The sequence below is a fragment of the Prionailurus viverrinus genome, chromosome D1 (genome assembly GCF_022837055.1).
Source record: "Prionailurus viverrinus isolate Anna chromosome D1, UM_Priviv_1.0, whole genome shotgun sequence".
In the NCBI taxonomy this organism is placed as follows: domain Eukaryota; kingdom Metazoa; phylum Chordata; class Mammalia; order Carnivora; family Felidae; genus Prionailurus; species Prionailurus viverrinus.
In genome coordinates, this window is record NC_062570.1 from 59,220,533 (window position 1) to 59,246,562 (window position 26,030).

Here is a 26,030-nt window from a genome sequence, read left to right on the forward strand (position 1 = left end):
TTTGTTCTTCAACAGACAGGCCAGGTCCTGCCAGGCCTTATTCACCACTAAATGCCCTAAGGCCACCGCCACCTCCACCCTATCCCCACCCCCACTGGTTCTGGAGCCCTGTGAGCAGCGGGAAGCTGTCCTCTGGCTTCGGGCTTTAGACTAGAGCTCCAGCCCAGGCAGGAGTCATGGCACTAGTGCCAGAGCACAACCTTCCTGGCCTGGTCCACGCTCACCACGTGGCTCCCAGAGTAGCACCAGGCCACGGCGTTGACAGCAGTGCTGAGGAGAGGAGAGGGGAGGGGAGGAGAGGGGAGGCAGGCTTCAGGGAGGCATCAGGAGCCAGGCCTGCAAGCTGGGCTCCGCTCCTTGTTATGGGATGCCGGCAGCTTGAGGCTCCCTCTGAGCCTGCTGCCTCACCTATAAAGTGGGCTCACGGGGCTGTGGTGAAGATGGACCCACGTGCACATGGGAAAGCACCTTGTGAACAAGAAGGGCTCTGGGGGGTGGAAGGTGTGGGACAAGGACTAGGGCCTCCAGGGTCCCAAACATGTCAGAACCTGTTACTGGCTTAGCAGCAGTGGGGCCAGGATGGCACTGGCCCTGGGCAGGTGGTAGCTATGCTCACCAGTGGGGTCCCCGTAGACTGCCCTCCAGCTTCCCAGTGTCCACATCCCAGACGTAAAGGGCTCCATCCCAGGAACCTGCCAGTGCGTAGCTTCTATCTGGACTGCAGTGGCCACAGCAGAACAAGCAAGAGATGATCAGAGGTGATGACGCAGGCACTGACAGACGTGATCAGATGGGGCACACTCTGGCACAGGCATGTGCTCTCACAGACATACCTGAACACGGCTTTGGTCCAGTCAGAACCGCACTTGAAGCCATCAGCCCTGAAGACAGACAAGATAGGGGTCAGAACGAATGTGGCTGCCAATCCCTGCCCTTGGCCAGGAGCTTCAAGAGCTTCCTCTGTCCATCAAGGGCTTGGGCACCTCAGCGGGCCCTGGTCCAGAAGGGCCTCCAGGATGGGTCCCCCGCTGACAGGTCCAGAAGGACCCTTAACAAGGGCTGAGAGACCCAGCTGCCCCAGCCAAAGCCACAGTGTCAGTGGGCACGAGGCAGGTACCTGAACACTTGGCGGATATTGCTGACACGAAGGTCAATGACCTTGAGTGTGTTATCTCGGGAACAGCTAAGCAGATGCAACTGGTCATGGCTGAGGTTCAGAGAGGTGACCCGACCCTGCACAGGGATGACCTGGGTGCAGCAGGGGCCCCTAAGGAGCAAAGACAAAAGCATGGATGAGAAGCAGCCCACCCGGGCCACTCCTTGCAGGTTAACAGAGTCCAGAAGTGCCCCATTGTCATATCACTGGGGCCAGGGCTGACACTGACTAATCTCCCTTCTCCCACTGCAGCCAGCCTCTCCAACAAAATCTTAGGCAGCCTTTGACTCAAAGCTGGAGGCCTCGAAACTCCTGGGTCACTAAAATAAGTGCTGGAGGGAAAACCATAAGAGTTGCCTTTAATTGTGTGAAAGAGAACAAGGGGGTTCACGCGGCAATCACCATACACCAGGAAGGAGGAGCTTCAGGCATGCCTGGCACTGGCTCCAGCACTGGCTTTTATAAACCATCCAAGCCCAGTGTTGAGCTCTCAGATTTAAAAAACAACGAAAACTTTTGTTCCCTTTGATTAAAAAGCGGTAACTAAGTGGAAAGGGGGCTTGGTTGGCAAGGCCCAGGCAGAGTCCAGCAGTCGGACCAAGAGCCACTAAAACGGTGGCACAGGTCCCCAGGGGCAGTGGAGCTTTCAAGGGGCCAAACCCAGCACAGACAGGCCACCACAGCCTCCATGGCTCCATGTCCAAAGAAAGGAAAGAGAACACAAGATGCCTGTCCCATGCCTCGACCACCCACAGCCCATGCCCATCACCTGCTGTCCCAGAACCGGATCTTCTGGTCATTGTGGCCACTAATGATTACATGGTCCCCACACACCACATCATTACAGTACGAAAGGACATTGATGGTCCTGGAGCCTGGGGACCAAGGATTAGAGCCCTAGCTTCAGAAAAGGGTTGTTGGAAGCCCAGAAGCCCCAGAGAGGTAGTATCCTCCCCAAATTAGAACCCAGATCCTCTGCTTCCCAGCCCAAAGCCTGAAGTCACCAAGAAACCAGGAAGAAAAAAAAGCACTGATGGGGGATAGAGAAGGACAGGCCTTGGGAGGTTTCACCCCAAATGCCCGTGAATCTTGGAGCCACTCCCAGAGAACAGGCTGAAGTATTCTTGACCCGGCCTGGGGGTGCCAGCAGGTAGGGAGGGAGAGGAAAGGGCTGGACCTCACAGTAGGCGCGGCCGAGGTCCCACTCCTTCACTGTCCGGTCTCGGCTCCCAGTCACCGCCTGGTGCCTTGTTAGCTTGAATTTGGCAGCCGTCACCTTGTCTGTGTGTCCAGACAGTGTCTCCTGCCCCCACATCCCAGGTATGGATCAAGGGGATGGCCAAGACTCCATAACACCTCCCCCGGGGTCCAAGGTATGACCCCTGAACCCCAGGTTGCTTCCTCAGTCACGCCTTACCTTGGACTGTGCGTCCCCCACCTTCCAGAGCTGGGCAGCCTGATTGTAAGTAGCTGCCAGTATCTGGGAGCCCTGGAGAGATGGAAGGGGAAGGGAAAGGCCCTGAACTTGGGCCCTGACAGAAGCAAAATCCCTCAAGCCAGATAGCCTCAGAGCTTCCCACAGCCCAGGTCACCCAGGCAGGCAGAGTAGCTTCCAGGCCCAGAGAAGATTTGTGTAGCAGCCAGGACTGGTTCTGGAACATCCATGATGTTCCCTTATGTCCCAGAGCCCCCACCTGCTCAGTGTGGAGATGGGCAGGGGGGCACACACAACAGGCATTCCATGCCACTGAGGCAAAGGTCCCTCACCGAAGGGTCAAAGTCCACGCTGGTGATGCTGCCACCAGCTCCTTCAAGGGTCTGGTTGGCCTCCAGACGACCTGGGGGGACCGGGGAAAGGACAGGTGAAGTGGGGTCACTAACCTCATGAAAAGGAGGAACTGGGAAGATCAGTCTCTCCCAAGTTAGAGAACAAAACTCTGGGGACCTGGGCTGGAGACTGCACCTCCCCCAAATTACCAGCAGGGGGCTCCAGGGAACAGCAGGGCTACAGAGGACCACAGACAAGGGACTGTCCCTAGGTCACACGGCAAGCCAGGGCCAAGACTTTCTCTAGGAAGTCTCCAGGAGCTAACTGTGACTCCTCAACACACCCGCCTCTACAAGCACAGGGTAAACAGCCAACACTCATCTCCTGAGTTCTAAGAGCTCAAGTGATACCAGAAGAGGAGGCCACTGGTGGACCTCAGGGACCGGCTCCTCAAGGGCCCCTACAGGACCTAAGGATAAGGGACCCCCACCTCCCCAAATAGGGACCATCTGAGCTCAGCCCTCCCCATCCTGCAGGCCTGGACCCCAAGAGCTGGGAGGCTTGGCCCAGAACTCTTGCCAAGGGGCCATTTGGCCACTGCTCTTAAGAATGTTACATGTGAGGAAACACAAACAGATCCAAGACCTTTGCCCACCAAGGAGCAAGTTGAGGGTGGGGTCTGGAGAGAAAGCACTAGGTTGGCCCACAGGGGAGGAACCCTCACCTCCCACAACGTTCCAGAGATGGATGAGGCGGTCAGCCCCTCCAGTGGCCAGGAGGCTGCTATTGGGGCCAAAACAAACAGCATTGACCTCGGAGAGGTGGGCATTCTATGGGAAAAAGAGACAGTGGTGGCCCTGGTCCTCACCATACGTACCTCTTGGCACAGGCTCACAGGGTCCCTCTCACACGCACACACGCACACATCGGGTCTCATCAGCCCTGCAGCAGCCTCCCGCTACACATCCTCATACTCCCCTGCCTGGCCTCCTGCTCTCCCTCTCCAGTCCATGCTGATTATAAAATGCTGAGAGACGTCTACTACAGGCTGGGAGAAGAAAGCTTGTGCTCCTGGTGAGGTGCCCAGCCTTGCTTCCCTGGCCTCCCTGGATGACCCCTGGAACCTACACTCTCCATGTCAGCACCCCGTGCATGTGGCCCAGCTCCTCCCTTACCAGCACATCCTGAACCTGGGTAGGAGGCTGGACGGCCACGTACACAGGGATGCTCTGGTATCGCTGTTCAGGAGCTCCTCCAACAGAGTGGCCTCTCCTCTTCTTGAAACTGGGTGGGGGGCAGGTGTCAGGAAGGCATTTGGCAAGGCCTTCTGACACGGGAGCCTCATACTCCTGAGGCAACAGCAATAGGAAGCAAACACGAATGGTGGCAAAACATGGCCCAGAGGTGCAGCGAGCTTGTTCCCAACGCAGTCTCTGACCCCAAGGGTCAGTGTGGAGATGAGAAGGGCAGAGAGTAGAGTTGATGGATGCAGAGGAACCTCAGGGCTGGGGTTTCAGTCTTAGCCTTGCTACCACTTGGCTCTGGAACTCAGAACAAGTCCTGACACATCTGAGCCTTTTCCTGAGTGATAGTTCCCATCCAGGCTCAGACTGCAGATCTTGGTCCATGGACCATGGATGAGGGACAAAGTGTGGAGGACAGCCAGGCAGGGCCTGGAATGAGCTCAGGGAGAGGCAGCAGAGACTCACACAGACAGCTGGACAACACATGGACAGACAGATTGAGGCACGTACACAGACCAAGCCTAGACGCCAGAAGCCTGACACAGGCCTCTAAGGGGCCCAACCCCTTCACTCACACACACACACACACACACACACACACACACACACACTTACTCCAGAAGCCCCTTCACCACATCCACACAGCGGGAGAGCGTCAAGGAGGTGGCGGAGGCAGACCTGGGGTAGAATCGAAAGAGATATGCTAAGGGACTGGCCAGTGAGTGTGCAGACAGCAGCCATTCATCCCTGCACTCTGCTGGGGACCCTGAGGCTCACAGCCACTGGAGCCTGGGACAAGAACTTGGTTCCTCCGAGACCAGGAGAATACGATGAGCCGGAGCAGTCCCAGGAAGGTGGAGGCAGGGAGGGATGTGGCAATGAAGTCTCCCAAAGTTTCCACCATGATGGTAAGAACTGCCTCACCACCCAAATGCCCCCCCCCCCACAAAAAGTTCTGGGAAGGCTGAGCTGGGGCCTACGGGGGAAAGGGTGAAGGTACCCTGAGGCTGGGATACCACAAGGCTGGAGTTACCTGGGGTGGTAAAACCTAAGCTTGCTGAGTGACCTCAAAAATGCCCACAAGAGGGGCGCCTGGGTGGCTCACTCCGTTGAGCATCTGACTTCGCCTCAGGTCATGATCTCACAGTTTGTGAGTTCGAGCCCCACAGGGGCTCACTGCTGTCAACACAGAGCCTGCTTTTGATCCTCTGGCTCCTTCTCTCTCTTTGCCCCTCCCCTGCTCGTGCCCTCTTGCTCTCAAAAATTAGAAACAAACAAACATTAAAAATAATGCCCAGAAGAGGGTGTGTCCTGGGATGACTTGGCCCACAAAGGCTGCCAAGAACTTTCAGGACCAGCATTTCAAGCTCCTCCCCAAAGTTCTTTCACTGCCCCCAGGCATGGACACCAGTGATCTGCAAGGAAGGGCTGAAAGAGAAGCCTTCAGGCTGGGGAATGGAGCAAGGATGGGGGGGGAAGGCAGTTTCAATGACAGATAAATGGAGACAAATGGGGAGACTGAGGGGAGGGGCCCTCACGGACTGAAGCCCCAGTCTGTGGGCTTCAGCAGTCCATGTGAGCTCACACCTATACATGCTCACATGTTCACACGTACTCCGATATGCTCCCCCAGGTGTGTACACACATGTGCTCTCACGTCCATGTGAGTACATGTGCTTGTACACCTATGCCTACACACACGCCTGTGACAGCTGAGTCCTGGGCCTTCCCCACAGGCTCCCTCCTGGTGACACCCTTTCAGCAGCCTGACACCCCACCCCCAGAGCTCTAGTCCTGAGAAGGAGAGAAAGAGGCGCTGGAGTCCCTAAGGCCGCAATGATCCTAAGACACTCCAAGCACTGGAGGTCAGACCTGTCCTGGGAGGTGTGACCTGTACTGCGGCATCTCCCCAAGCCCCTCTCAGCCCAAGAGCTGGCCCCAAGGCCCTAGAGGAGACTCCAGAGTGGGGCCCGGCTCAGAGCTCTGAGACAGTCCTCACCTGAAGGGCCTCTTCCACTTCTCACCAGCCTCAGTCTCCAGGGATAGGGGCTCAGCAGTCAGGGTCACAGTCTCAGCCATCTCTCTGATCCCATCACCTACAGTGTTTGGACTCCTGGGAGAGGGGGTGAAACTCAGTAAGGCCAAGGGACCAGCCCCTCCCTGACCCGCCCCCCGCCCCGCCCCGGCGCCCAACACTGTGAAGAGCAGTCTGTGCGGGCACACGTGTGGCGGGCAGGCGTCTGGGCTCCTCTGACCACACGAGTCTGCACGTGTCCTGTGCGCTCAGTCTAGGTGGGAGCCTCTTGCGGACACGTGGGGGACAGGGTAGAATTGCAGGCAGAAGTCAGAGAAAAGAGCGCTTTAGAGCACGCGGGGAAGAACGGGCTGCAAACCCTCGGCGGGCAGGACCTGGCGCACCCCGACTCTTACTCGCTGATGCTCACTGTCCGCTTGGCAGCCTTCTTTAGCTCCAGGGACATCCGCGCCTGCTTGGCCCTGGGGGGAGAAAAGCGTCCCGAGAGCCGGATCCCGCCCTGACGCGCCACGAGGCCGGGCAGTGAAGCTCGGACCGTGCCCGCCCCCAAAGGAGCACGACGCTCGAGTCTCCGAGGGGCGGGGCCCGGCGCGCTCACCTCTCGTGGCGCTCATTGCGCAGGTTGCGCTCGGCTGCAGCGCGCGCCTTGCGCTGCACGAGCCACTCCAGCAGGTCACGTGCCTCCTCCTCGTGCCTACGCAGGGCCGCCTCCTGGAGCCCGGCTTGCGCGCGGAGCGCCTCGTACGCCGCCCGCTGCGCTACGTTCAGCGCCCGCTGCGCGTCCAGGTGCCGGGTCTGCTGCGCCCGCGCCTCCTGCAGCTGCGCCACACGGGCCTCCAGAGCCGCCAGCCTGGAGGAGGGGGTAAGGAAGAGACTCTCCGTAGTCGCCCAGTGGGAACGGGTCTCAGAGGCGGACGGACTTGCCCATGTCACGCGGTCAGGCAGGGAGCAAAGCCAAGTCTCCAATCACGTCTTCCACTCAGGCCTGCCGTTCGGGGCCGCAGAGCCCAATACGTGGGGAAAGCCCTCGGGCCATGCTGGAGACACGCAGGGTCACCCCGTCTCCGGGCAGAGATGGCCCCGAGCCACCCAGAGATGGGCGGGTCCCCCTCGCCCTGGCGGCGCCTCACCTGCTCTGCCGCTCCTCCAGCGTCGACTCCAGGGCGCCCAGGGCTGCGCTCTTCACCACCACCTGGTAGGCCATCTGGGGGTGGTCGGGGCCCGCAGTTGGGTGGGCGTGGGCGCCTCTGCAGGGCTCCCAACGTGCCCCCAGCCCCTCCCCCAGTGGAGGCTGCTGGGACAGACTCTGCTACTCCACCCACCCGCCCCCTAACTGAAAAGAAAGCAGAGGCTCAGATACGTTTAGGATCCTGCACAGGAACGCCCTACTGCTTTTGTGGAACAATGGAAGGGCCTTTAGGCTCTGGAGTTTCACCTGAGTTTCAGTCCTGGCAGTGCCACTTATTTTCTGTGTGACCCCGGGGTAATCATTTAACCTCTCTGAACCTATTCTGTTTCCTCACCTGTAAAATGGGTATGATAGTGCTTACCTCACAGGGTAATATTAGGAGTAATATTTCAGGTAATAGTAAACGTTTATATGGCACGTGTGTCATGCCTTGTTTTGAGTACTATATATGTATTAACTCTCTTAATCACCATAACCACACCAGGTCCTGCCACTTTCCCCATATTACAGAAGAGGACATTGGCGCAGAGAGAGGTTTAGGATCTTGACAAAATTACACAGCTAAGCGGCAGAGCTGATGGGTGAACCCAGGCCACCTAACATTATGCTCCAAGTACAGGGCAGATCTACAGAAAAGGTTCCAGGGATGCGGGCTCTGTTTCCCACGTCTCTAACCCCTGACCTACCCAACATAGATCCCTGAGAGCAACAAGGAGCCCTAAGCAGAAGCACAAAGGCAAGAACAAGAATAGACTCTGGGAGCATGGAGCCCAGACTGAATGCTGGAGCTGCCCCCAGCCCAAGAGTGGGGGTGAGGGTTACCTCATCCATACCCCTGCCTCATTCAAAACAGTCCTTCAAGCAAGAGCTGGAAAGCCACAGACAAAGCTCAAGTCCCACTTTTTTTTTTTAATATTTATTTATTTTTGAGAGCGAGAGAGAGAGAGACAGAAGCAGAGAGAGAGGGAGACACAGAATCTGAAGCAGGCTCCAGGCTCTGAGCTGTCAACACAGAGCCCAACACGGGGCTCAAACCCACAAATTGCGAGATCATGACCTGAGCCAAAGTTGGACGCTTAACCGACTGAGCTACCCAGGTGCCCCTTAAATATTTATTTGAGAGAGAGAGAGAGAGAGAGAGAGAGAGAGAGAGAGAGAGAGAATGAGTGGGGGAGGGGCAGAGAGGGGGGCGGACAGAGGATCCAAAGTAGGCTCTGTGCTGACAGCAGTGAGCCTGATGTGGGGCTCAAACTCACAAATCATGAGATCATGACCTGAGCAGAAGTCAGATGCTCAATCAACTGAGCCACCCAGGCGCCCAGCTCAAGTTCCACTTTTTAGAGCTGAGGGGTCAGTGGGAAAGACGGACCTCAGGCGAAGCAGTTCCTACTAGGTGACACGAGGAACATAGGAAATAACTGAGGCTGGGGCCCTGGTTGCTAACCTGTTCCTGTGTTCTTTGTCACATGGGCCTGGTGAGGGATGAATTGAAGAACAAGGTTAGTGCTACTCACCTGCACTGACACATCTCCCTAAATGAGTGGTCCTGCATGTGCCTACTTTCCTAGCTGGCCCAGTTTCTAACGTTTGTAATTCCTTTCAGCACTGAGCAGTCTGACCTCCACTTCTGCTTCCTCACCTGTCATTTTACTTTCATTAATGCTTTGTTATTCAATATTTTGGGGATGCTTTTCAAAATCCAAATAATACAAGTGGAAAACAGATTAGTGGTTGCCAGGCTAGGGATGGTTGGGGGAGAGGGTTGAGTTGTGACCAAAAAGGATAGCAAGATGGAGATCTTTGTGGTCATTAAATTATGCTGTATCTTGCACAAATCCACATAGGGAACAACATGACAAAGATATGTATGTACATTTCATACCAATATCAGTTTCCTCGTTGTGTGTACTATAGTTACACAAGATGTAGCCAGTCTTTGCTACTTCCCATGAATCTATAATTACTTCCCCAAAAAAGTTAAAATAATGATAAATGCTTGTTGTGATATGTGAAACAGTACTAAGAATTACAGAAAAAGCTGCTCCCCATCCCCTGGCATATCCAGTGGGAACACACACTGGTGTGAGTCTGAGGAAGTGCCAGGGAGAGAGTGCTAAGGGCAAGACATTTGTGAAAGTGTCCCAGACAAAGGGGACCATAAGGTCAGAGATTGGAGAGTGGCAGGAAATGCAACAGGGGGCTAGAGAACTCCACTGGGAAGGCAGGCTAAAGCGTTCTAGAGGATATATACCAAACTGACAATGGGAGAGATAGTGAAGGGGATTTCACTTCTTTACTCTATGGGCTTCTGTTTTCTTGAAATGTTTACAACGAGCATGTTTGTGTGTATTGTATTTTTTTAAGGGAGATCTTTTTATTATTAAATATATCACTCTGTGTGCTGTGCAGAGAATGGATGGGTGTGCCAAGGGAGAGATCATCCAGGAAAGGATGAGGGTACTTGGGCCAAGCCAACAGAGACTTGGTGGATTTGAAGGTAGGATCAGTGAGCTGGTGACTAGCTGAGGATGGAGGGCTGGGAGAGACCAGAGGTCCCCCCTGAGTTTGCAGCCCAGTGACTGCCAGTTGGGGAGGGGGGGGCTACCTCATCCATCATTTAGTTCACAAATATTCATTAGCATAGACTGTGGAGACAGACCCCAGGGATCAGTGGAAGCAAACCACAGGCATCCCAGGCCTTGGGGATCTCACAGCCCAGAAAGTGCCACAAATGTCAAGTTGCAACTACAACAGGGGCTCTGAGGGAGAGGCTCTCACTGGGTTCCTAGCTCCATTCCCACACTAGTTGGGCAAGTAATGTGGCATGCTGTAAATGGGCATGTGTTTATGGCCTATCAGTTTCCTCCAATGGACTGGAAGCTCCATGGGGCTGGGTCTTGTTCTTATCCTGTGCCTGTGACAATATAACTATTGTCAATAAATCTTTGTTGAAAGAACGGATGGGGATCAGAGAAGGTGGATTCATGTGGAAGGATGTTCAAATCCTGACTCCACTTCCCTAAGCCTCAGTTTCCTGCTCTAAAGTTGTAAAGGAATAGCTGAAATAATGTTTTAGCCCAATGCCTGCGGGAGTCACCTCTCAATGTGCTGCTGGCCATATATTATGGGGGATATGGTGAGTCTAATTTTAGATGTGATGTCCAAAGACCAGCTGAACAAAGACTGTGGAGCTCATGAGAGAAGGCCAGGCTAGAGACAAGTCTGGGAATAAGCAAACAGAGAAAGTCTTTGAGGCCACAGGAGTCAGTGAACCCACCCTACCTCCAAGGAACACCCACATCTGTAGGGAGGAGGGAAGGAGACAAGGAAGCTTAGAAGTAACTGCTACAGAAATGAGAGGAAACCTGGATGGTGTGGTGAAACAGAAGACAAGAGACACCATAGGGTGGGGGCAGCAGTGTCAGGTGGAGGTAGCACACCCTGCCATGTGGAGGTGGACCACCTTACTCATTTGGTCTGCAAACTCGTACTGTGCATCAGCAGGTGCTAGACCCTGGGGTTGGTGAGGCAAGCTGTGAACAGAGCAGGCAGGACGGTCTGGAAGGGGGAACAGAGGTCGTCTGGCCTTGCACACCTCATACTCCTCTCTGAGCTCTACCTCACATCCTCTAGCTGCTGTTGAAGACCCGAACTGGGCTGCCAGAACCAAACTAGAGAGCACTCTGGCACCAGAGTTGGGGAATGTCCCTCGTTTGCTGGACCCCTTGGACCACCCAAAGTCCTGGATTGTGGCTCCACTCCATTCTCTCTCAGACCCCTGCCCAGCCTACCTCACCACAGACCAGCCGGAGCCCCTCCTCCTCCTCTTGCCACTTCATCCTCAGAGTGGTTGGTGAAGGGACTTGGTCTGAATCGGGCTCCGATTCCTCCTCCCTGTCAACCAGTAAGAGTGGCATTCATTGTCCCTCCATTCACCCACAGGATGCACACAAAAAGCCTGAAACTAAAGCCATGAACTTTCACCTGCAGAGGGTGGAAGCCAGAAAGCCAGCAGAAGAAAGAGCAAGTCTCCAAAAACTGGAACTACCCATGACTCCTCTGCTCTGGGATTTCCCCAGGCCTTGGGTTACCTAGCCAGGACCCTCCTCAAGAAGCACCTCCCATGGGGCACCTGGGTGGCTCCGTCAGGTAAGCATACAACTTCAGCTCAGCTCATGATCTTGTGATTTGTGAGTTCGAGCCCTGCATCAGGCTCTGTGCTGACAGCTCGAAGCCTGGAGCCTGCTTCGGATTCTGTGTCTCCCTCTTTCTCTGCCCCTCCCCTGTTCACACTCTGTCTCTCTCCCTCAAGAGTAAATAAATGTTAAAAAAAAAAAAAAAAAAAAAAAGTTTTTTTAAAGCACCTCCAAACTCTGAGGCCCAGCCCATTCCTGGTTCTCATCTTCATTCCCCCTTTGGAATATGTAGCAAGACCCTACTCTCCCTTTGGAATATGTAGCAAAGACCCTTTCTGTCTGCATCAGGTAAGGGTAAGAAGACAAAAAGAGAAGAGGAGAAAAGGCAGGAGTGTGGGCGTGGAAAGGGAAGAGATGAGACAAATGCGGAGCTGGATTGAGCAGGGTGGTGGAGAAAGGCCATTCTAAGCAGCTGACTTGGAAGAAGCCTCAAGAGTCCACTTGAGGACTCTTGGGGGGTCCTCAAGACCCCCTCTCCCTCCCCTGGGTAGCAGTTAAGGACCAATGAGGTGCCAGAGAGAGAATGAACCCAGGACAGGCAGTGGGGGCAGGACCCAGGCACAAGCAGCTCATCATAACCAGGTATACATATACACTCACCAGGGGCCCTGGTGGGTAGCAGGAGTGGCATCGTTTGGCTCTGGCTGCAGCTTCTCTGAGATCCGGGTCAACAATTCAGCCTTCTCTAGGAGACGGTTATCTAGGGGTGCAAGAGGGTGAACCTGGGACAGAGACAGACACTTGCAACAGACTCCAGGCATACCTGGAGTCTGCATACCCAGAGATGCAGAATGAGGGAGCTGCTGACAGTCTGCGCGCTGCCCTTTGCCTGAGGGGTGTCTGTGTAGCTCTACCAGACCTTCAGCCCTGGCAGACCCTCCTTACAGCATCTGCCCACAGGCCCTCCCAGGAAACCTACTCTCCTGAGGACAGAGAAAGACAACCACCACTGGGGAAGTATATGGCTGGCCTCACTGCCCACTCAGGGTCCTGAGGGAAGGAAGGGGCCAGAGATTGATTCAGTCTTGCCCCAGAGCAAGGCTTTGCCCCAAAGAATGATGAAACACACCAAGCTCCACCTGCTAGTGGCCTTTGGTAAATTACTTCCCCTCCAGGGCCTCTTACTTTGTACACTAAAAAACAGTCCTGTCTTTCCCACATTTGGGGTAAGTAAGTTTCCTCCAGGCCAGAAGAGAAAGTCCTTGAACAATTATGTAGCAGACCTCCTCGAGTTTGGTAGTTTTTGCTACAGACCCTGGAATGTCTCCCTCTACCCCCACCACACTCACTTCCTCTTTCTCGCCAGTTTCAGGGTAGGGTGGGGGTGGTAATCCCAGGTTTAGCTCCTCAGCAAATTTCCTTCACCCAGTCCCCTGCCTGTCACCTTTAACTTAGGTCACTGGCCTAGTTCTCACACAAAACCCCAACCCAGCCCCCAGGGCACTGCACTGACTTCCCAGCAACTCTAAAGATGCTGTTTGCCTAATTTATGGGTGAGAAATTGGTGGTTTAAGGATATAACCCACCCAAGACCACAGAGAAGACTAGAGCTTCACTGTCCGATCTCAGCCCTCCAGAGTCACACAAATTGCAGCTGGGGGATGGGGAGGGAGAGGAGGCTCTTCCCTCAAGTTGGATGGTTCCATTGTCCACCAGAGCAGTGGAGAAGTGAGGCTGGCCTCACATCCCTGAGGGAGAGGACCAGCAGCCTAGAAGGCTGCAGGGAAATCACCCAGGACAAAAGCAGCAAATTCAGTGGGGGGGGGGGGGGGGGGGGGAATAGTTAAGCAGCAGCTAAAATTAGGACCAGTGATGGAGCTGGAGGAATAGTGGTTGGACTTTCCACCCTAGACGTACAATCTTGAATGACCAGACGCACTCACACAAATGTACACCTGTTCATCCTGGCTTGAACTGCCATACCCACTCCTGACCAGCGCCCCAGAAACACCTGAGAAACACGGTGACTTCTTGGGTTCACCAGCAGCCAGTTCTCTCTAGAGGCTTCAGTTGCCCAAGCACAGAAGTTCTCCAAAAACCTGAGCCAGGATCACTTGTCAGTGGCAAAGCCTGGGACTCTGAGCTTCCTCCCTAAGAGATTCAGAGTTTAGAATCTCCAACTACTCTGGAATTCTTTCACTGGGCCACAGGGACCAAATGAATTGACTTGGGTTGTACCCTGGGGACCGCACGGGAAAGGGAAGAAACATAGACACCCTAAAACACCCACACTCGCTAACGAAGCCATGCCCAGGAAGCCCAGCCTGGGGAGAGGCCGCCCCCTGAGGAGAGAGGAGGGCAGGAGCACCAGGAGGGAGCTCCGTCCTGGAAGGGGCTCTAAGCAGAACCTGGACTGGGAAGCGCGGGAATGTTGGCCAGGCAGAGGTGTAACGGACCGAAGGTCCTGCAGGGCCAAGGCTTTGGAGGCGAGAAGGCATTGCTGCACACGGGTGACAGCCCGAGGAGCCAGACAACACTCCGTCCGCGCCCGGAGCCCCATCCCCTCCACTGCCATCTTCCAAGCCCCCGTGGCGCACTCACAGGCAGGCACCAGTTCCAGGAAGAGTGCCTTTTGCGTGCGGTCCCGCTGCCGAAGCTGCCGCACTATGTGGCGTTTCCAGGGGACACCGGGGGCGCCGGGCCCCTCCATTGCAGCTCCCGCGCCTGCACCGCGCGCACCTCCCGCGGAAGGAGGCGAAACCGGGGCGGGGCCTCGGGGGACTCCGTGACGTCAGGGGGCGGCGGCGGCGGGGAATCCCCGGATTGTACTAAGAGCGTCTGCTGGGGGGAGAAAGCAACGCTAATATGGGGTGAAGCCACCCCCCGCCAGGGTCTACACCACCCGGATCGCACCAAAAATCCTCATCTACGTCGGGGCTCCCATTGCTGTCCGCGGCAATATGCGGTGATGGAAGTCGCGGGCTCTGGGCGGCTTCCCCCAGGCCTGTGGGCACACTCCCGGGCCGGGTCATTAACCCCTCCGCGCCTGGACCGAGTTCAGAAGTAACGGAAGATCGCCCAAGGCCCGCCTGGACAAGCTGCCCTCTGAGCTAGAGACCCCTCATAGCCGTACCCTGCCCTCGAGGTGCTCAAGATCTGTGAGGAGAGGCGACACGGACGTGAGGCGCACACAGCGTGACGGCGAGTTGCAGCACAGAGGAGGAAGGGACTGAAGGGAAGAGGCAATGCTCTCTGGGAAATGACCGCATTTGAGTTAGGACTGAGGGCTGAAATAGGTGTTGGCCAGAAGAGCGAAAAGGATTCCAGGCAGAGGGAAGAACAAGTACAGAGGTTCCATGATATAAAAAGTCCCAGGGGACAGAAACTCGTGGAAGGACAGGAGGCAGAAAAGCCCTTGTGGAGAGCAGGGCTTAGGGGCTCAGTTCTTCGCCCCGAAAAAATTGAGGTCCCTGAGAGTGAAAGGATGCAGCTGATTTCATCTGGCAAATCCCTCGCCCAGAAGGGAAAAGCATCTGACTTGAGGTTGCACAGGAGTGGGTGGCTAACCTGGCCAGCAGCCCAATGTCCTGCCTCAGGGCTCAACATTTCGCTCCAGGGGCGACCTCTGGAAGAGTAGCAACGTCTCTTGCAGGTACACTTGACAGTGAATCATGGGTTGTAGGGAACTGTGATAAAACTGTCAGTCGCCCTGGTGGCTCAGTCGGTTGAGTATCCTACTCTTGATCTGGCTCAGGTCATGTCTCATGGTTCTTGAGCTCAAACCCCACGTAGGACTGACAGCCTGACAGTGCAGAACCTGCTTGGTATTCTCTCTTTCTCTCTCTCTCTCTCTCTCTCTCTCTCTCTCTCTCTCTCTGCCCCTCCCCTGCTTGCACAGGCATGCTCTCTCTCAAAATAAATAAATAAACTTAAAAACAACAACAACAACAACAACAACAACAACAACAAACCTGTCTCCGGCAAGATCCCTGTCCAGAGCTCTGCAGACAGATCTGGTGTGAAGAATGAAAGGAGGGATTCACTGGACCCAGCCTTACCCCTGGGTACACTGTAAGGCCCCAGCAGGCCCTGCTCTCAATGAGTAAATGCAGACCTGTCCATTCCCCAGGAGATGGAGAGAAACTAGGCAATGTTGGGGAGCCACACAGGCCCTGGAGGTGATAGGTCTTTTGAGATGCCCATAGGGATGGGTTACAGGACTTGGAAAGCAGTAGATGCCAATGACACCCCAGGACAATGTACCCTGCTGTGCTTTGAAATTACTGTGAACTGAGTTCAGTCACCCACATGTCATTGCCTCTGACCCTCATTTCCTTTGCACAAGTTCCTTTGGAACACCTTCCCCTTTAGGCTCCTACTCATGGGTCACCTCCTCTAGGAAAACTTTCCTGCCCCTTCATTGAGTTAAGGCCTTTCTGACCTCAGCCCCAGTCCAAGCCTAGCCTGTCTGTTGAAGGGCTGGGTGCGGGTAGTAGCATTCACCAGAAGGCATACACAGGAAAAGGGCATGGTACCATGGAAAGCTAGAGCCAGTTGGTGACAGTGATGAATTCCTTTTAGGAATTCACCTGTCTGACTCTCAGGTGCCCGGGGACACCATCAGAGGAACTGGGGCTGTGTGCATTGAAGGATGTGTTAACAGGGCTCTGCTTGGCTGTAAGGCGCAGAGATGCTATTTCTCTCAGGTGAAGAGTCATTTTGGGGTGAGGGGATCCTAACCCTTTTTGATTCACAAAACACTCCTAGGAAATTTAAAATAATTTGTCATTTTTGAATAGTCTGATAAAGAAGTGATTGATTTTGGCTAAAAATATCTATCTTCTATCTTTAGAATATGAAAGATTGTGTTATAAAGTTCACGTAAAATCTTAAAGAACATTCATAGTACATGACAAAACATTTTTCACATTTAATATGCTGTTTCATTTATCTTTATGTAATAAAGATATGATTTGGTGACCAATATATATAAAAAGTGACTATATCATATTCAGTCTTAATGCACTTGAGAATATGTAGTTGGCCCTTGAGCAACATGGGTTTGAACTCCACAGGTCCACTGATACACGGATTTTTTTTTCAATAAATACAGTACCGTATGATGGGAGAAAAAGAAACAAAGGCCAGGCCTTGTTGTAGCTCTGTTACTCATAGTCTCCAGGCAGAACTCCTGAGGCATACAGATTGTAACACTCCTACAGCTCCCTCAAGGACTTCCTTTTACCTATATTTTACCAATATAGCTTTGCTCTTGTTAGTGTTAGAGTTACTTTTCCTCTTATAGCCATAAATACCTCCCAAGATATACGTTAGCAATTACCTAACAAGCATATGGCCCACAAGTATACATCTGAAGGGTCTCAAGACTAATGTTTTAGTAGACAGTGGCACATAACCTTATCTTAGCCACTGCTGGCTCCTCAAAGTCCTGGAAGCCTTGTTTCCAAATTCCTTACAGACTTACACTATCCCTAACCCCCACTAACTAAAAAGTATTTAATCAGTCACTCCTCACAAACACAAGTGCAGCTCTTTCTGCTCAGAGGTCCTGTCCCTGTGCTATAATAAATGCACCTTTTTGCACTGAAAACATTTCAAGAATCCTTCCTTAACTATCTGCTTGTGGCTGCACATCACTGTAAATGTATTTTCTCTTCCTTATGATTTTCTTAACACTTTTTCTCTAGCTTACTGTATTGTTAAAATACAGTATACAGGGGTGCCTGGATGGCTCAGTCGGTTAGGCATCCAACTTTTGGTTTTGGCTCAGGTCATGATCTCACAGTGTTGTGTGTTCGAGCCCTGCATCTGACTCTGCACTGGCAGCGGGGACCCTGTTTGGGATTCTCTCTCTCCCTCTCTCTCTCTGCCTCCTCCCTGCTTGCACTGTCTCTCAAAATAAATAAATAAATTTTACAAAATAAAATACAGTATATAATACAAATATAAACTATGTGTTAATCAACTGTTTATGTTATTAGTAAGGCTTCTGGTCAATAGTAGGCTATTAGTAGTTAGGTTTTAGGGGAGTCAAAAGTTACATGTGGATTTTTACTGTTCATGGGTTGGGTTGGTGCACCTAACCCCCATGTTGTTCATGGGTCAACTGTAGTTTGAAACTTACACCTGGGTTAGGTGTCTCCTAGCAGCCAAAGTGATTACCTAAAAACCTAAATCAGCTCATGTTACTCTTACTTAAAACCCTCCAAAAAAAACAAAAAAACAAAAACAAAAAAAAACCTTCAAAGGGTGTTCCAGTATATTCCAGCATATTGAAAGCAAATCTCAAAACCTTTATCATGGCCTTCAATGCCCTGCTTGCTCTGGCTCCTGCTCACATCTCTGACCTTACCTCTTTTTACCCTGTGAACAAAGCCTTATTCACAACACTGAAATAACTAACTCATTCCTATGTTGGTACCTTTACCCTGGATATTCTCTATTCCTGGTGCTCTTCCTTCAGAACCTTTAATTTTTTTTTTTTTTAGAGAGAGTGGGGGAGGGGCAGAGAGAAAGGGAGAGAGGGAATCCCAAGCAGGCCCCATGCTGCCAGCACAGGGCCTGACGTAGGGCATAAACCCACAAACTGTGAGATCATGACCTAAGCTGAAATCAGGAGTCGGACACTCAACTGACTGAGCCACCCAGGAGCCTCTTCCTTCAGAACTTTTAAGAGCTGGCACAACCCCTTTTTTCGGAAGATCTTCCCTGTTCATCCAATCTGAAATAGCCTCTATTCCCATCAGCATCTACAACATCAACTAATTGTTCTTCCTTTCAGAGTCCTTATGGCTCCAGAGAGGTTCTTGTTCCTGTGTTTGTGTTGGTTTTGATCTGTATTTCCAGCCAGGCTATAAACTTCAGGAGAGCCAGGACCAAGTTGTCTTTGATCCCGGCTCTGTCTTCAGACCTAGAACAGCACCTGGCAACAGTTCAGGAGGTGATCAATAAGTATTTATGGCCGTTGCATCAAAATATTTAAAAAAAAAAAGTTTTAATGGCCCAAGGCCTACAAGTTTTGAATTCAAAATTATAGTTTTATCTAATTGAAAAATAAATCACATGCATATAGCCAAAAATTTAAATATTATACGAATGAGCCTTTTTGCCTCACACCATCATATTGGTTAGGATAGGACAGGCTGTTCTGTGATCTTTTCTCTATTACTTAAAACAACTATTTCTTTAAAACTTTTTTAACATTTATTTATTTTTGAAAGAGAGAGAGCACGAGCCAGGGGAGGAGCAGAGAAAGGGAGGGAGACACAGAATCTGAAGCGGGCTCCAGGCTCTGAATTGTCACCACAGAGCCCTACATGGGGCTTGAACCCAAGAACTGGGAGATCATGACCGAAGCCAAAGTCAGACACTTAACCAACTGAGCCACCCAGGCACCCCACTACTTAATACAACTATTTCTTAATAGCTCTCATGATTCTGTGTGTTGGCTGAGCTTGGCTGGGTGATTCTTGCTTTGAGTCCCATGTGGTTGTAGTCACAACCAGGACTGGAGTCATCTGAAGACTCAGCAGGACTAGTTGCTAACTATGGCTCACTTGTTTGGCTAGCAGGAGTTGCTGGCTGTTGGCTAGAAGGCTGAATAGAGGTGAAAACCAGAGTACCTACATATGGCCCCTTCATTAGGTCCCTCAGAGCATGGGGGCTAGATTCAGAGAGGAAGCATGCCCAAACAAGCATTTCAGCAGGCAGCCAGCTGCTAGTCTTCTATGGCTGGAGCCCAGGAAGTAGCACAGCATCACTTGCTCTGAGTTCTAAAGCAGTCACAGTCCAGCCTGGATTCAAGGAAAGGAGACATAGATCCCAGCTTTCAATGAAAGGAGTGTCGAAAAATCTCTGGCCATCTTTAATTCATTACATGTGGTACCAAATAAACCTTCAAATCTCAGTGGCTTAGCACAAAAAGGTTTATTTCTCACTCACATCCTAGTGTGGAGTAGACCATATTGATATGTTATTCTCCTCTAGTAGTGACGCAGTGACTCAGATTTAAGCTGCTTCTATCCAACATCTCCATCATCTCAAAATTCTTTGATCCCAACTGCTTAGATGGGGGCCACAGGTGAAGGGGTGGGGGTGGGGTGGAAAGTTATCACACTGACACTTAATTGCCTTGGACCTGAAGTGCCACATTCTTCTGCCTACACTCTCATTGGTAAGATCACGTCTACCAGTAAGGTTGGGAAATGTAGTCTCCCATGTTCCCTGGAAGAGAAAAATGGGTGTGAATACATCATTGTTGTTGACACACACCAATTTCCCAGTCTTCTTCTCTAGAAGAATCACCATTCTTCTTGGTGTGTATTTTTCAGAAATGTTTATGCATATATGAACATATAAAAACACAAAAATATCAAAACATATAGATCTACTACATTCCTTTTAAGACTACAAAGCATCTCATTATATGAATGTGCTATAATTTATTTAATCAGTCCCATATGGATAAACATTTAGGCTACTTCCCATTATTTGCTTCTACGGTGTTACACTGTACAGCCTTGTACATAGATCTCTTTTTAGCTATGTTAGTGAACCTGTAGGAAAGTTTCTATAAGTAATATTTAGAATATATCTATTCAGTAATTATATAGTCCGGTAACATCAAATTAGAAAATGTACTAAAAATGAAGTCATTCACAACTGCTACAAAAACTAATATACATAGGAATACACTCAAGAAAAAATTTACAAGCTGCAAATGAACACCAAATTTAATTTGAATGTTTGTATCAGTTATATATTTAATGTATCTTAAGTGATCAATGAAATTAACTGAAGGATCTAAAAGAATACTTGAATGAAAGAAAATACATTAAACATTTGGTGTTGAGAAGACTAAAACTAAAAATATAATTTGCAGGGGTGCCTGGGTGGTTAAGCCAGTTAAGCACCTGACTTCGGCTCAGGTCATGATCTCATAGTTCGTGAGTTCAAGCCCCACATTGGGCTGTGTGCTAACAGCTCAGAGCCTGGAGCCCACTTTGGATTCTGTGTCTCCCTCTCTCTCTGAACCTCCCCCACTAATACTCGCTTTCTCTCTCTCTCAAAAATGAATCAACATTAAAATACACATATATAATTTACACAAATTATGAATTACTTATTCCAATTAAAATCCCAATAGTGTATCTTTTTTAATTTTGTTAATATTTATTCATTTTTGAGAGACAGAGAGAGCACAAGGGGGAAGGGGGAGAGAGGGAGACACAGAATCTGAAGCAGGCTCCAGGCTCTGAGCTGTCAGCACAGAGCCCGACACGGGGCTCGAACCCACGAACTATGGGATCATGACCTGAGCTGAAGATGGACACTTAACCGAGCCGACTGAGCCACGCAGGTGCCCCTCCTTTTTTATAGAACTTAACACGTTGCCTCTGAAACACATCTCAAAAAAGAATAAGAAAAAAATATTTTAAGAATAAAGTAAGACTATTATAATGGAAATGGTGTAGTGTTGGTTCAGAAATAGGCAAGATTAATAATAGAACCAGAAATAGAGACCAGAAATAGATCCTTCCATGTAGGAATTTAATATATGATGAAGGTGGCATTTCAAATAAGTGGAAAGAGGGATCTATTCAATAATTTGTGTAAGGACAATTTGTTATCCAGTTAGAGAAAAATATGTAGTTAGATTCCTTACTTCACATCATATACAAAAAAAGTAAATTCCAAATTGATTATATTACATTATGATTTATACGCATAAAAATAAAGATATAGGGTACTTGGGTGGCTCAGTTGGTTAAGTGTCAGATTCTTGGTCTCTGCTCAGGTCATGATCTCATGGTTTGTGAGATCAACCCCCCTCCCTCCCTCATTGGGCTCTGTGCTGACAGATCAGAGCCTGCTTGGGATTCTTTCTCTCTGCCCCTGACCCCTCTCAAAATCAATAAATTAACTTTAAAAATAAATAATTAAACTTTTTTTATGATAAAGAGGGGCACCTGGGTGACTCAGTTGGTTAAGCATCCAACTTCAGCTCAGGTCACAATCTCACGGCTCCTGAGTTCGAGCCCCATATTGGGCTCTGTGCTGACAGCACAGAGTTAGCTTCAGATCCTGTCTCCATCTCTCTCTGCCTCTCCCCCACTCAAGCTCTCTCTCTCTCTCAAAAATAAATAAAAACATTAAAAACAAAAAAGAAACAAACCATAAAGAAGCACTGAGAGTTTGAGTATTACATTCTTCAAGTATGCTGTTTGGATTTTTCTTGTTGTTTTTTACGTTAGTGACTATACACATCTTTTTAAAAACCTTAAAAGTACAGCCAAGGGATTTTGCTTAAAGTTAAGTATTTAGAAGGCTACTTCAAAATACTGTGGTAGGACTGTGCAATGATCCTTTGGGGCATGATGGTATCACTTCGGTATTCTACCCAAGGTTAAGGGACCAAGTTCAAAAGTGATCATACTTCCAGGGTTGTGATTGGGCGTCATTCAGTATGGGCTAATGTGAACAATGCTTTGAAATGGACAGCAAAGGGAAAAATGACCTCTTTTATTTTATAAGAAGTCAGGTCAAAGTTATGTGAATGAGAGGAATACAAATTTCTTTGGTAGATATGGCAGAAGCGGAGTGGGATGAAGTGGCAAGAGGGTACTTCACAAGGAAGTTAAATCTTCAAGATATTGAAGTGTTTGGCTGCAGATGTGGTCACAAGCAAACCAGGCACCACCCTAGAGGATGCTTCCTCTCACAGTACTCCTGAGAAGCGCCAGCTTTCCCAGCAGCAGACAGCCTACATCTCTCTCGCCCCTCTGCAGAGCTGGCCCAAGGAGAATGCCATCAGGCTCAATGAAGGCAAGTGACTGTGAAAATCCCAAGGCACTAGAAGGGACTAGGGATTGGAAGGGGGTGGTGGGGAGGCACCAACTGGAAAGGCTTCAAGAGAGGGGACCATACGGGAGGAGGAGGAGGAGGAGGAGGAGGAGGAGGAGGAGGAGGAGGAGACAACTGGGATCTTCTCTGCAGCCTCCTCATTGGTGGCCCACTCTTTTTGGGGGGGGGGCATTTTTATTTTTTAGTTTAATTTTATTTTTAATTTTTAAAAATTTACATCCAAATTAGTTAGCATATAGTGCAACAATGATTTCAGGAGCAGATTCCTGAGTGCCCCTTACCCATTTATCCCATCCCCCCTCCCAGAACCCCTCCAGTAACCCTCAGTTTGTTCTCCGTATTTATGAGTCTCTTCTGTTTTGTCCCCTTCCCTGTTTTTATATTATTTTTGTTTCCCTTCCCTTATGTTCATCTGTTTTGTCTCTTAAAGTCCTCATATGAGTGAAGTCATATGATTTCTGTCTTTCTCTAATTTCACTTAGCATAATACCCTCCAGTTCCATCCATGTAGTTGCAAATGATGCCCCACTCTTATTGAAGGGCCAAGGACAAGGGGCAGAGTAATTTAGGCCTGGTTTCTACCTGCACCTCCCTCCATTCTTCCCAACTTTCTAAGGTTTTAGGATGCTGACCTATGTGAAATGCAGCTGATTCAGTGTGATGCAGTTTTGAGGACAGTGGGTAAAGAGGTACCTGACCCAGGTGAGGAGTGTCCCCACCTCATGGTCAGAGGTATTCAGTGCCTAGTTCTTACTTGAACACAGCAGTGAGGGGTGGTTTCAAAAAAAAAAAAAAGTTCAGTTTTGAACACACTGAGTTTAAACAACCTGTGAGTCTACCAGAAGCAGAGGTCCCAGAGGTAGGAACTGGGCTGGAGCAACTGAGCTGGAGGTTGGTGGGTCATCAACATATGGATGGAAGTGAATGAGGTCATCCAAAGAGTATGTAAAGAGAGGACCTGTGACATAACCTGGAGGACACCAGTAAATCTGGGTGTCCTAGCCCATCAGCCAAAGACCACTGGGGACAGACTCACTGTCCAACAAAGTCAGGTTATTGACCCATGCTATGAGAAACACAACATGTCAAAGGAACCATGGGGTGTCCCACCAAACACAAAAGATAGAGTCATTATAGGACTTGAGAGAGAGGTAGAATTAGGTGAAATTTAAATGAAGCAGTATTTTGATGGTTCAAAGCAAAACAGAGCTATGTGTAAAGGAGCCAACATTAGGTTTGGACTGGTAAGTGGAGCCAGGGGCCTGTTTCCTTAGAAACAGTTAAGTTAAAAAAAATGTGGGGGTTCAGTCAGTTAAGCATGCAACCTAGGCTCAAGTCATGACGTCATGGTTCGTGGGTTCATGCCCAGCACTGGGCTCTCTGCTGTCAGCATGGAGTCTGCTTTGGATCCTCTGTCCTCCTCTTTCTGCCCCTACCTGGCTTCCATTCTGTCTCTCAAAAATAAATAAACATTAAAAAAAAAACAACAACAATGATGTGAAGGGGCACCTGGGTGGCTCAGTCAGTTGAGCATCTGACTCTTGACTCAGGTCATGATCTGCTGCACTGAGCGTGGAGCCTGCTTAAAAGCTTAACATTTTCTCTTTCCCTCTGCCTCTCTCCCCAGCTCGAATGCGCGCTCTCTCTCTCTCTTTCTAAAATAAAAAAAAAAAAATTTTAAGATGTGAAATATTATGTTCAGAAATTCCTTATCTGAATTTCTGCATCTGGTTTGTGAATCTTGTCTACATGGTGAGTTATATACTCCAGGCAAAAGTTTCACTCTTATATGATTTCAAACAGCAAAGTTTTTGATAGTCTGTGATTTAAAAAAAAAAAAAAAATGAAGTTGCTCAGTGAGTAAAAAAAGAACTAGTCACTCAAAGCAGGGGGTTGTTGTGGCATTTTATAGCTGCAGTATGTCCTTGGGGAAAATAGTGTCTCCTGTTAATTTTGCAGCTGGCTTTATCTGTGTGTTATTCCGGACTGATAAATAGGGCAGATTTTTACAGTCCAAACTAATGTTTAGGTTTTCAAGGGTCAAACAATGGAAGAGGAATATGCAAAGACATAGTGAGTAGACAGGAAGAAAACCAAAATGTAAGTCTCACATAGCAGGAAGGTGATTATTGGTGTTGAATGCCGCTAAGAGGTGTAGTTTACTGTGCTACTTACTCTCCAATACAATAGCCACTAGCCACAGGTAGCTTAAATTTTAATTTAAAGTAGAGGTGCTTTGGGGCACCTGGGTGGCTCAGGTCATGATCTTGCAGAACATGAGTGAGTTCTAGTACTTGGGTTGACAGCTCAGAGCCTGGAGACTGCTTCTGATTCTGTGTCTTCTCTCTCTGCCCCTTCCCTGCTTGTGTTTCTCTCTCAAAAATAAATAAACAAACATTAAAAAACAATTTTAAAAAATTTTAATATAAAGTGTTTAATTACAGGGATGCCTAGCTGGCTCAGTCGGTAGACCATCCAATTCTTGATCTCAGAATCATGAGTTTGAGCCCTATGATGAGTGCAGAGATTAATTTTTTAAAAGTGATTAATTACGTTAAACTTATTTTAGACATTAAGTTAATTAAATAAAAATTTTTATTCCATGTGGCACATAGCCACATGTCGAGTGTTTGGCAGCCATGACTAGTGGCTAGGTATTGGGCAGTCCAGATACAGAAGATTTTCATCATCACATAAAGCTAACTGAACAGCAGTAAAAGACCTGGGAGTCCCAGGTCAGGGTGACCGTGTTGAGTGCAGTGTCCAAGGAGTGATGTGGGGGGTGGAAGCCCTGTGCGAGGTCCAGACAGTAGTGAGTAGTATTCTTTCTAAAACTCAACCCTAACTGCGCAAGTTTCCTATAATAGCTGCTGTGTAACTGAGGCATATCCATCCCACAAGCCCAGGCGCAGAGCACTGGGCTCCCCTGCTCCCCTGCGCATTTCCCTGCTCAAACTCACTACGGTCCCCAAACTCCATCTCCCAACCTGCCCCGGGTCGTCTTCGGCGACTCTGGCTCTTTGGCTTCCGGGAAGTGTAGTTTTTAAAGCGTTCCAACTCCAGAAAGGATCTAGGCATTGAACTAAGGCTCCCATAAGGCAGTGCATGGGCCACTGCAGTCCACTTCACCGCGGCCGCCATGTTTACCGTGAGGGAAGCCAGAAGGGGCACCCGCTGTTTAGTGGAGCGGGGGCCGAGATGCAGGAATCTCCGGGAATGAAGGAGGATAGCAACTCCACCGGGTCTCTTCCTGCCACTCCTCAGATCTCTGTCGCTCGGGGGCTGTGGAGAATGCCTCAACCGAAGTGGAGCCGATGGGGGTACCAGGGAGCCTTGGTGACTGAGCGGCCACAACCGCTAAGGGACTTGGAAGCAGCGTCTAACTGCGAGCAGCCTGAGACCCATCGGGCGGCCCCTGGCGTGAAGCGCACGCGCAAATGAGAGACCTCGCGGCCTCTGTAAACACCGGAGAGCGCCTGCGCTAACCGAGCGTCCCTGGATCAACACGTGGGGGCGCCTTAGCGAAGATAACTGTAAAATGTATAGTAGCGTAAGGGTCTTGTCTTTTTGTGTCGTACTTTTTCTTATGGTTTGTAACATACAGCCCTCTTCATCTCC

General features: G+C 50.1%; 1 protein-coding gene across 5 annotated transcripts; it reads right to left on the bottom strand.

Annotated features, from left to right (window-relative positions):
• Positions 1–25,824, bottom strand: ATG16L2 (autophagy related 16 like 2). Of its 5 annotated transcripts, none has more exons than XM_047824071.1 (19): positions 25,560–25,824; positions 14,130–14,369; positions 12,189–12,288; positions 11,184–11,286; positions 7,334–7,407; positions 6,802–7,053; positions 6,599–6,664; positions 6,168–6,281; positions 4,784–4,846; positions 4,100–4,208; positions 3,649–3,754; positions 2,924–2,994; positions 2,574–2,645; positions 2,339–2,459; positions 1,926–2,031; positions 1,118–1,267; positions 834–881; positions 617–718; positions 1–270 (listed from the first exon to the last, which is right to left on the bottom strand). In XM_047824071.1, the coding sequence occupies exons 2-19, from the start codon at positions 14,236–14,238 to the stop codon at positions 183–185; spliced, it is 1,854 nt and encodes a 617-aa protein (XP_047680027.1). In that variant the 5' UTR covers positions 14,239–14,369; positions 25,560–25,824; the 3' UTR covers positions 1–182. The 5 variants fall into 5 exon arrangements, with proteins under 5 accessions (XP_047680027.1, XP_047680026.1, XP_047680025.1 ...); XM_047824070.1 differs by lacking the exon at positions 25,560–25,824 and adding an exon at positions 14,662–14,753 and having other exon boundaries at positions 14,130–14,366; XM_047824069.1 differs by lacking the exon at positions 25,560–25,824 and adding an exon at positions 14,662–14,752.
• Between the last annotated feature and the right edge of the window lie 206 nt (positions 25,825–26,030).